The sequence below is a fragment of the Raphanus sativus genome, unplaced genomic scaffold (assembly GCF_000801105.2).
Source record: "Raphanus sativus cultivar WK10039 unplaced genomic scaffold, ASM80110v3 Scaffold2214, whole genome shotgun sequence".
NCBI lineage: Eukaryota > Viridiplantae > Streptophyta > Magnoliopsida > Brassicales > Brassicaceae > Raphanus > Raphanus sativus.
This window is the reverse complement of record NW_026617523.1, coordinates 4,598-16,074: the sequence shown is the minus strand read 5'-3', so window position 1 is coordinate 16,074 and position 11,477 is coordinate 4,598. Positions and strand designations below refer to the sequence as shown.

Sequence of the window (11,477 nt, the reverse complement as noted above, 5' to 3'; positions counted from 1 at the left end):
GAGAGTTTTCAAATGCTAATTTGTTTTCAGATTCTACTGGTTGTGCTTATACTTATAATGTATACTTGGTGGTGACGTTATATTCTAAGTTATAGTACTAGTACTATATATCTCTAACTCTCCGTCAAAGGAGTCCCTAGTTTGCTTGTATAAGGCAATACAAGGACCTGAATTATTACTGATGCGCAATGGCCAATGAGTAGACTAACATTGCACCGTGTCGTTAACTGAAAAAAAGTGAGGGCTAATAAGAAGAGAGGAGAAACACATAGCATTCATATCTCCAAAGTAACAGTGAACAACGTGATGATGACAAATAATTTTTGGGCAATCCTACAAAGCAAACATGCTCCAAATAATTTCTGGACTGGTTGCATACATAGTTAGTTTACGTTGGTATTTAGAAATGCAAAGCCACGGCCATAAACAAGTAACATAAAGAGTATCGAGAGGACTGACTATATTCTACACCTGATTTCTTCTGGTCTGCAACAGCTTGCAAGAATGTAAAAAGCAGCAAATCTCAGATACCATTTGGTTTCCATCAGCTTGTGGGTTTAGAGATCGCTCCTGCAGCAAACAGCAGGTTTCTCCGAGAAAACTGCACCAAATGTAAACATACACCCCACAAAAAGTGTTATAGCATATGCTTTGTAATGATATGAAGGAAAGGTTATAATACAATTTTTTGGTCACTAATTTTATTGATGAGTTGATTCATTCACAAGCGCAAGATGATAGACTTAGCCGACAGTCTAGAGATGAAAAAAGTATGACGGTGTTCCAAAACTGGTCGAACTAATTCTTGTAAAGAGAGTATAACTTACTCTGAGAGCGTGAACTGGTGTGGACTTGGTGGGGAAAGTCCTGAGTGAGCGCAGTCTGTTCGAGTTTCCATTTCTGATCAACAATAAATGATAAATTCATTTTTAACAAAACAAACTGAAATTCAAAGAGAACAATGATACAGTTTTAGAATGGAGTAAACTCACTTCTCCTCGGCCTTTGTCAATTTGGTACTTGAAGTGACGTCCCACAGTTTCACTGTGCAGTCCGCAGATCCAGAAGCCAGAAGAGACCCCTCGCCGCTGTAACAGAAGAAAACACAGGTTAGTGTAGTCTTGGATCATTGGAAGTGCAGTTTGTGCGTTCACTATGCTAACCAAGCTCAGCCATTCCATTAATGACCCATAACGAAACCTATGTAACTCTCCACAATCCATGACGTGGATACTTATCTCGCTGTCTTACCTGTAAGAGAGACTCCACACACATGAATTATGGCCCATGAGAGGTGTGATGCAGCGAGCTGTTGAGAGGTCCCACATCATTATGGTTCCATCTTCATCACCCGAGGCCATATATCTCCCATCTGGTGACATCGCCAATGATAAAACCATACTCCTGTGCCCAATGAAAATCCTGACACATTCCCCAGTTTGCACATCCCAGAGTCTCACCGTCTTATCACTAGAACCGGTTGCAATGTAGTTACAATTGGGATGCCACTGTACACACTGAAACAAGGATTTTGATAAGTACATGAAAGGCACATCAATAGTTATCCAAATGGAAACTGGGGTCGCTTATTTGTATCAGTGTAAATCCAAATAGTTAAGTAATCCAACGTAACCTTATGACTTCAAGTCGCTTAGATGACAATCTCCAGATCAACTATAAGGTTGATTCATAACTAATGATTGCAGGGCCAAATTAAGAATATAAAAGGCTACTAATCTTAAGTCAATAAACAATGCAAAATGTTAGCTAAACCATTTAAGTGTGACACGGTAAACTAATGCCTTCAATTGCATACCAAAACGATTAAAGAAAATGACCCATGCATACTTTAAAAACTCAAACGGTCCCTTTGTTTAACCTCTGTAAATTAAAACCCTAACGATAAAGATGAGGGGGACGCTTACATCAACATCAGATAGATGCCCTGCCATTATCCGCAGAGGTTGTACTCGGTCCATTGACCAAATCCGTGCAGTGCGATCATGAGAACAGCTTGCAAAGTAATGGCCGAAAGGGCTAAACTGCACCATGAAAACGAGTATATATACATGACCGACCGTTCATCATAAATTTCAGTTTATGTAAGACAAAGGTGCGAAAATTGAACAATTGTACCTGGACATCCCAGACAGGGTAATTATGGCCCTTGTAGCACACGAGATTGGCATTTAGTTGTGTGCTCCACAGCCGTACTGCACTTATACATAGTTGGGAACTAAGAAAAGTCTAAACTAATGAGCGTGCATATGGATATGTAGAGTGATGGACAGATACATACTTGTTGTATCTGCTGAAGAAGATAATACAAAATCTCCAGGTGGACTGAAAGTGGCCGAGTAAACTGGCCCTGAGTGACCCAGTAATAATGTATAATTTCTTCTGCTATTTGGTCCAGCGACTTGATCATTTGTATCACTTTCACCCTGCAAAGCACCTGGGACCAGACAGCTTTAGTGTCTATAACTTCTCATGACAACACAAACAAGAATCATGAAAAATTAACAAAACGACAAGGGAAATTTATGTCTAAGTAATTCCTATTTCACAATGTGTCACTATTAAAAAGTTATCTGTCTGATAGAAAAACATACCACTGCCAGCTTGTCCTATCTTCGCCATGTCCCAGACCTGAACACCATAACCGTCCATTAGGCATCATTTTAGAGAGTAAGAAAACAAGAAAAGGAAGCATATACAACCATTCAAGCATAAGATACCTTTATTGACGAATCTGAGAACCCACCAGCAACCAAAGAACCATCATGAGATATAGATGCACAGTTTAACCTGGAGGACAATTAATAAGTGAGTAACATGTTGCAAAACAAGCACTAAAACATTACGAGGAGATACGACATTACCCGTTATGAGTATTAACAAACGTATAAAAGCTGACAGATGGCATTGCGACACTACTCAGCTGCACACGGTTTCTCAGGTCTTCAAGGATGGATTCCTCAACATCCGTTGACCTAACATAAAGAACATAGAGATAGAAAAAATATCTAAGTTACAGTAGTTAAGTTTTTCACAGCTACTATATTTGTTATCTATAATCAGTCATGCATCGTCCATATATATTGCCTGTTCATTACTCTTCCATAAAATCCTAACACATAAATGAAGGGATTCGAAAGTACATGACTGGCAAGGCAAGTTCTGATTTTACACGTGGGGCCGGCGACACCGTGCTGGTCTCCTGACGTGCAACTTTTGCTGTTGCATTTCCTGCTTTGTCCTTCTTTAACTTTTTTAAGGAAGAGCCTTGCTTTCCAATTTCGGTGGATCTTTTCTGAACACGGTACCAACTGACGAGTAAATATGGGATTTTTAGTTCAGAAATTATTGATCCAAGTTGAAGCTACTTATCACCTTATTACTATCATCAACGTCCCCGTCTTTACTTTCTCCTTGTCCCTTCTCAGAATCAGTCAGTAGGCTTCCCGTCTTCTCAAGGCGATCTTCGAGCGAGTCTTCAAGCAACTATAATAGAAAAAAAATCACATTGTAGTTAACGACTATGCAAATATAATATCCTCCCTGGGATGAGGTATACCCCTCCCGAATAAAGAATAAAAAGAAGCTTTAAGAAAATACGTACTCCCCACTGTATTTCTTTTTGATTGACGTGATCAGCTGTCTCCTGAAAACTCCCAACAATTGTGACGGCGTCTATGTCATCAGATGAGGAGTTTGGCTGTCCCGAGTAGACTGCAACAAATGACCCACGACAAAAGTGGACTCAGCATGCTACTCAGAAATCTGCTATATATATTTTAGCATATACACGAGAAAGGAACATAATTACCTTGGAAATTGATGTGCTCGTTAATAATACCAAGCATTAAAGTAGATTCCGTCCTATGTAGATACTGAAGTAACAGATCATATGAATACTGCAACATTCAGTAAGCACGTTAGAATTCTGCGGCCACCGAATCCAAAATCAGACCAGAAACCTTGAAGCATTTGCCTGTAACAGCTAGTAGTCATTTTCAAACTTCGTTTACCTGGCAAATCTTGATGTTGACCTTGCTTTGTCTAAGAGAACGAGCAAACTCCATCTCCTGATAAGCAGTGCACCAAGGTCATAAGACAGTTGCAATAGGAAAAAGAGAAAAATAAATCCACTATCAACATTATAAGGTTAGCTTAAAAACCTCTAGATGAGAAGGAACAAGAACGCCTTCCAGCTTCTGAAGATCCCGTAAATGTATCATTTCATGATCTTTGCGGAAGCTGTTAAAGAAGGCTCTCGCTGGAAGACAAGTAAAATGCATCCCATGTGAAGCTAATACTTAAAAAATTGAAAGCTAATCCTTGTATAATTGAAAGGTACCTTCTTGAGTGTGCCCTTTACCAACGAGATCCATGTAACAATGAATAAACACTGGATACATCACTCTGAGCAATTCATGCTACAAATTCGAAGCAGCTCATCAGTTACAAAATGAGACTAAATAAAACAGACAAAGGGAGAAAAGATACTGACTTTATAAAGATCCAACGAGTTATAAGCCCACGACCTAAGATTGCTGTAACCATTACGGTACCTCGTTGGATCATTCTCTGATCTAAACAAATTGCATCAACAAAGCAATTAAAAACCCTAATTTCCCAAAAAACGAAATTCGAATTGAAACATAATCAAAGGGAGATAGAGAGATGTACTGAGAGAATGAGCGAATGAGCTTGGTGAGCTCAGGATCGTTATGGTAATCGGTGGAATTGAAGCTGCTGCTGCTGCCAGTACCATTGTTGTTGTTGTTGTTGTGGAGAGCTTCTTGGAGCTGTTTAGCTGCGCCGTTGAAACCTTTCTTCTTCAAGTAGCCCATTACGAACTCGTCGAGTTGCTCTGGATCCATTCTTCTTCGTCTTTGCTCTCTCTCTCTCTCTCTCTCGAGATTCAAACTCAACTGACGTTTTTCTGCTCTGAATTGGTTTTTGCTTCTTACCTTCCCGTCGAATCTCGGGTCTGTTTGGATGATATAATAGGTGGGTGAAGCAATCGTTTCAATGGCCCTTCTCTATACATGGGCCTGTTTAAGTGGCCCATAATCTTAAGATTGTTAATAGTTGCTTGCTTGGTTCCAGATTTCCAATATTATCTGTGCTTTCTAAATTGGGAAATTATTTTTTGTCAAGAAATTTATTAATCCGTTTGTTTTTTTATTGATATGTTTAGACATGAATGTTTTTTTTTTTGCTCCAGTTCCAACCTTTTTAGTTTTTGGTTCGATTCCAGTTGTAGTTTTTGGTTTTTAAATTTAAGAGATATATAAACATGAATTTAGTTTTGGTTTTGGTTTGGTTATTTCAGTTTAGCTTGGATAACAATATTAAGAATTTGATAAAATATTAAGTTCAATTTGGTTATGATATGGTTTCTTTTTTATGGATAATTTTGAATTATTTGGATAAAAGTTATATTTTGGATTTTGTGGATAAAATATTAGACAATGCGAATAAATTTAAAATTTTGACAAAAATATTTGGGTGATTCAGTTATATCAAAAATGATAATTTAAAATATTTTTGAACATTGATTCAGTTTTGATTATTTTTTTTGATTAGGTTCGATTTTTGGTTTTAATATGCCCAAGCTTAAATGTGTACATTTTATCTTGTATTTGATAAATAACTGATTTAAAAAATTTAATGACAGTTTATAAATAAAATATTTAAGATTGTTATCATAAATATAGATTTTTATTTTTATTGTACTAAAAAATTTATATGTAATTTGTTTCAATAATCTGTACAACTGATGTGATGAATTGTTTTTTTTAGAATTGATTTGCACTTGATAATAAAAAGAATTTAATGAAATTTTAATCGAGTTACTGAATTACAAATCTACCACAACTTTCTATAAGAAATGTTATGATATATAGTTCAACTGAATTTGGATGAATACAAGTTTTTATCTAACTATATTGTTAGTCAATTAGTTATGTACTTATGTTATACATTATTTGTGACCGTTCTTGCAAAAAACACACACATAAATATTCACTAATTTGTTAGATTAGTTTGAACCAGAAGTAACGGTCATCAAAAGTTGTGTGGTTATCAAAGATAATGTGCTAAACGATGCATTTATATATGATAGTTGTATAGGTTGCATTACATCTTGAACTATATAAAAACAAGGTACTGAACGATGGATTTACAAATGATAGCTATTAATTATGGTTACATCTTGAACTATATAAAACGAAGTATAACTTTAACTCCACTGAGTAAGGACCGGGACAAGTTGAAGGGGAACTTTCTTAGGACACACAAGCCCATACGATTCTTCAAGATCAACATCTTCTATCTCCATTCCGTCCGGAAGCTTCCAATCAAATCGATAGAGAAGGTTGATAAGAGTCAAGTGGGCCAAAGCCATGCCCATCCCCATACCAGGGCACATCCTCCTTCCGCTACCAAACGGTAACAACTCAAAGTTCAGACCCTTATAGTCAATCTCTTTGTCCATAAACCTCTCGGGGATGAACGCTTCTGGATCGTTCCAAACATTTGGATTCCTATGAACACCCCAAATGTTGACATGGATCCATGTTTTCTTCGGAATATCATAACCCGCGATCTTTATATCCTTTGAAGCCTCTCTTGGTATTAGAAGTGGGACAAGTGGGTTTATCCTTACCGTCTCTTTAACCACCATATTGAGATATTCGAGTTGTTCTATGTCTTCTTCTGTGATTTTATCTTTGTCTTTGATCACTTCTCTTACCTCGGCTTGTGCTTTCTTCAAAACTATTGGGCTTTTGATCATATGTGTCATCGCCCATGTCACCGTGTGACCAGAAGTGTCTATTCCAGCAATGAGAACATTCTGTGATAATAATAATAATCAATAAAACAAGATTAATAGAACGTTACACAACATGTGAAGAATGAAGTTATGTTACTTACTAGAAGAATCCCTTTGGTGTGGTTTCGAGTAAGTTGATACTCCCCAAGTCCAGCTTCTCCCCTTTCCATTTTGAGAAGCAAGGCAATGATATCATCTTTTAGACTCTCATCTTCCATATGAAGCTTTATAGAATGTTCGAAAAACGCATCCATTGCCTTATAAACCTTCTCACATTTGCTATGTAAACCAGTAACTCTATCGATGAGTCTACCAACTACAGAGAGGTAATCAGCTGCTGCAAAACTCCCCAACACCTCCATGGTTTCTCGAATGACTTCCTCATACGTCTCCTCGAGTTTGCTCCCTTTGAGATTTATCCCAAACCCTACTCTACAGATCACACTTCCAGACAGTTTCATTAACGCATTGCTCAAGTTAACTGTGTTCCCCAATGAAGCAGACTCCTTCGTGAACTCCACCAAGGAAGCAACTTCTTCTTCTCTTACATGTCGGAACGATTGTACCCTTTTCGCGGTGTAGAGCTCAACAACCGTCATCTTCCGTACTTCCCTCCAGTACTTGCTGTATGGAGAGAAGGCGAGATCGTTCAAGTTGTATGAAATTCTTGCAGCATACGTCAAGTACGGTCGAGAACAACAGTCTGCGTCGAACGTTTTTAAGACATCCTTCACTGTCTCTGGAGATGACGCCACAACGGTGGGCACGTTTCCAATCTTGAGAGACATGAGAGGTCCGTACTTTTCAGTTAGTTTGAGCATCGAACGTTGGGGTTTGGATCCTAGTTGGTGCAAGTTTCCAATTATAGGAAGTCTTGGTGGTCCAGGAGGTAGATTCTTCTTGTTCTTTCTCATGTTCTTTGCAACGAGTAACGATGCAAAGATGACGATGGCAACAATGATATACCACAACATCATCTTGCTTCCTACACAAAATGGTACGGTTTATACAAAGTCAGTTGATCTTCATAGAAATATAATAGCAAGCTTAGTGATAAATCCCCCAAAGAAGCATGTTATTAAGCTTGATTAACCAACCAAAAAAAAAGGCACGTTGAAGTGAATATAAAAATACAAAACTATAACCACTAAAGCATCGGCAGAGTGAATATAAAAATACAAAACTAAAGCATCGGTCTGCCGTATGTCAACGCCAGATTATTCTAAACTTCCTTGCAAGTTACAACTATTTAGCAAAAACAAAAAAAAACTTCCTTACAACAGTCAATCAAGGGAAGGACACACGTATCTATGCTTGAAGAGAAACTAGAGTTTCTTCTACAGTATTGAAACATATATAGATAGAGACTGGTTTCGGTAAGTTTAATTACCTTCGAGTCTTATTATTATACTTTGTACGGAAGATTTTATAGAGAGGAGAGCGAGATAGAGTGGAGTTTTTTGTTTGACTTTTGTTGTGGGATGATTTGTGTTACATGCATCAGGTGGTTGCAACATATTTATATATGGACGTTTTAACTTGTGTTACACGAAGCAGGCGGTTCTTGTTACACGTAGAAAGCGGTTCGTCATCTCTATACTCTATTATACTATTTGAGATTGACATCTAAGATATAGTGATCAGCCAGAGTACAACCCTTACAAGAGGCAATGCCTCAAAAACTTGTTATTATAACATTTTCAAATAGTTACTATAGTTCTCTTCTGATGAACCGACATGGGTCTTTTATATATGATTGTTTGGGATTCTTACAATAGTTTTTGGTTTTTGATTTTCCAAAATTAATTTTGTATCCAATCATGATTTTGATAAAGTAGATTTTCTATATTTTACGGAAACTAGTTTTTTTTTTCTACCTAAAAACCAAAATCCTCTTTTTCTTAGTTTCTCCTTATACACAAAAACCAAAAAGAAAGTATTTTCTTATTTTCAAAAACTATTATAAAATGCATATATATATAATGCAGTATATAAGACCTACACTTATCACTCTATAAAAGCACACAAAACAAAAGTACAACAACAATACTTTTCTAAGCAATTGGAGTTATATCTTTCCTACATATTAAACAATTAAAGTTTTATTAGTAAGTTAATTTATTAGTGTTTTAATCAATATTTTGTACCATAAATTAAATTTTATCGCAAATTAGTTAAAGTTGTTAATTATAATCAGTTTGTACTTACAAAACTTTATTTAATTTTATATAAAAATTTCTAATAAAGTTTATTATTTTGCCATTGTTTTTAAATTTAATTAATTTTTAGTTTAGTCAAAAAAATATAACTATTATTATGTACATACCATAACACTGGACTTATATTTGCCACAATTTTATAATTTTTTTTGTCAGCAACAAAAACAAAATCACGTAAACTCTGCAAACCAAACTGCATGATCCACATCCATATGAATAACAAAAGACAGTTGATTCTTTTGCATTACATGCGAGACTATCCGTCCTTGAATTATGTGTCCGTGGCATATGAATGAGTTCTGAACTGTTGAAACTTCTCTTCAAGATCTTTATGTTTTTTAAATAACTTGCAAAAGCAGACAATTCTTCAAGTTTCAAAACCATTTTTTAAAACTTATAATTCAAATTTGTAAAGATTATTTGTTTATAATTATTTAATTCTAAATTTTACATAAATTAATGCATATCCTTTATATACTAAAGCGGAAGTCACATTTCCAATAAAATTCTGCCACATAGATTATGTCTCAAATTAAAAAAAAAAATATAAAACTTAAAGAAAAAACTGAAGTGATTAGTTTAGTGGTCTCAACGGTTCCAGCCACTATCTCCACTACATACATCAGCTCCCATATATCAACTTCTTATTTTTTTTTTTGTCATCCATATATCAACTTCTACAATCAATTTCTTTTATTCCATGAAACAGAACAGTCGATGCTTTCATCTCTTTTTTCTCGAAGAAAAATGAAACTTCAATCTGATGGGAGCAGTAAAAAATTTGAAGATGTGGAAACAGTCATTGATTTTGGAAAAGATCAAGCGAAAGTTATAGATGGCTTTGGGAAATATTTCGGTATCAATTGGTTGGTGAGGAGAGACGAGAGTTCATATTTTGCTAAGAAAATGAGTGAGTGAATATATTTTTCTCTCAGCATAAATTATTTTTCATTGTGCAATTTAGAGTTTCTTTTGTAATTTCTTCTTTTTTTTGCAGAGGAATGGCTCTTCCTCAAACCAATGTGGGTCAACTAACATCGAAGGTAAAGAAACTGGAACACCATTTCATTTTTTCTATGTTAAAGAAAGGAACCGAAAAAGAGTGAGATGAAGAGATATGATTTCAGAATAAAATTAGGACGAAGATATATGACTAGAGAAGAAGAGTTCAAGGATAATAGTAGAAGAAAAGATGGACTTCCAATCTATCAAGAGACCCTCAACCCACATGTTTTGATTAAGGTCAGATGCAAAACCTTGGTTTTATATATTTTGTTTCCTTTTTTATTCTCTTTAGCCATCAAAATAATTCTGAAAGATTTTAAGCTTGATAAATTATTAAATCTCAAATTTGTGCAGCTTCTAAACGAAAATTTTTCAATAGTATTTTATATAACTAATAAACATCATGGATAGTATATATAAGCATGTAAGAATATGCTTGAGACCATTCTGTATCTGCTAAAATAAAATAAGTAAATTATAAATCTGTTAATTTCTGTAATATTATCTTATATATTGGTCAACCAATTATAATACATAACTTATGCAATATTTCTTATAGTATGCATTTTACGTGTAGATATACTAAGATGTTATATTTTATCGAAAAAATTCTTCCAAATGTTAAAACTTAATTTAATATATAAAATAAATATACACTTTGTAGTCACACGATTAAGTTGAACTAAAAGCTTAATTAAGAAAAGAATATCCATGCATATCATGGGTGAAACATACTAGTATATTTAAAATCTATACAAAGAATTAAATGAACATACTATATATACTAAAATTTTTGTAGTTAAATGAACATATCATATATATATATAATATAATAATTATATGGATTACAGTTATGGAAACTTTTATTAAAAGGTTATGTCTACACATTTTAAATAAAGTTTTGTATGTACAGATTTCTAAGTATATTATTATATGTAAAAGTTAATAACATAAATTATGTAAATACAAAAAAAACATAGAATTAAATTTTAAATATAAAATTATACTATTTTGTGTTTTATGTTTTTATTGTAAAATAATCTTATGTATATTTTGGTAATGATATTTTATATTTTATTATTTCCAGAATACATTTTCTCTTCTTAACAAATATTTTAATTTTATTATTTTAAAAGTAAAAATCAAAAAGTAAATATCAAAATCTAAAATTCAAAAACTAAAATTCAAAAACCAAAATTAGAAACTAGGAAAACAGTCATGATTTTAGATAACAATTTATTTTGACGGATTTTCATTCATTTTTTCGTCAACCGCTTTCACCAAAAAACTCAATATATTAGTACATTTGGTAACGGTTACAAAAAGCCCAATTTAACAATAAAAATTTAAATTAAAAGCTAAATAAAATATGCGATTTGTCGCTTGATGGAAATCCACTTTTCACGAAT

General features: G+C 34.3%; 2 protein-coding genes and 1 long non-coding RNA gene across 3 annotated transcripts; 1 reads left to right on the top strand and 2 right to left on the bottom strand.

The window, feature by feature from the left end:
- Positions 1-255: 255 nt before the first annotated feature.
- On the bottom strand, positions 256-4,987 carry LOC108823544 (transcription initiation factor TFIID subunit 5). The gene is made up of 19 exons (XM_018596775.2): positions 4,693-4,987; positions 4,514-4,595; positions 4,361-4,439; positions 4,182-4,279; positions 4,032-4,088; positions 3,830-3,917; positions 3,623-3,732; positions 3,394-3,504; positions 3,162-3,313; positions 2,883-2,993; positions 2,739-2,808; positions 2,613-2,649; positions 2,300-2,455; positions 2,137-2,213; positions 1,926-2,042; positions 1,252-1,517; positions 993-1,088; positions 828-900; positions 256-601 (listed from the first exon to the last, which is right to left on the bottom strand). The coding sequence occupies exons 1-19, from the start codon at positions 4,884-4,886 to the stop codon at positions 545-547; spliced, it is 2,031 nt and encodes a 676-aa protein (XP_018452277.2). The 5' UTR covers positions 4,887-4,987; the 3' UTR covers positions 256-544.
- Positions 4,988-6,221: 1,234 nt separating this feature from the next.
- Positions 6,222-7,821, bottom strand: LOC130505367 (cytochrome P450 71B13-like). Its single transcript, XM_056999965.1, has 2 exons — positions 6,946-7,821; positions 6,222-6,865 (listed from the first exon to the last, which is right to left on the bottom strand). The coding sequence occupies exons 1-2, from the start codon at positions 7,819-7,821 to the stop codon at positions 6,251-6,253; spliced, it is 1,491 nt and encodes a 496-aa protein (XP_056855945.1). The 3' UTR covers positions 6,222-6,250.
- Positions 7,822-9,699: 1,878 nt separating this feature from the next.
- On the top strand, positions 9,700-10,830 carry LOC108826132 (uncharacterized). Its single transcript, XR_008941643.1, has 3 exons — positions 9,700-9,973; positions 10,061-10,106; positions 10,191-10,830. It is a non-coding gene; the product is annotated as an uncharacterized LOC108826132 (long non-coding RNA).
- The last annotated feature ends 647 nt before the right edge of the window (positions 10,831-11,477 follow it).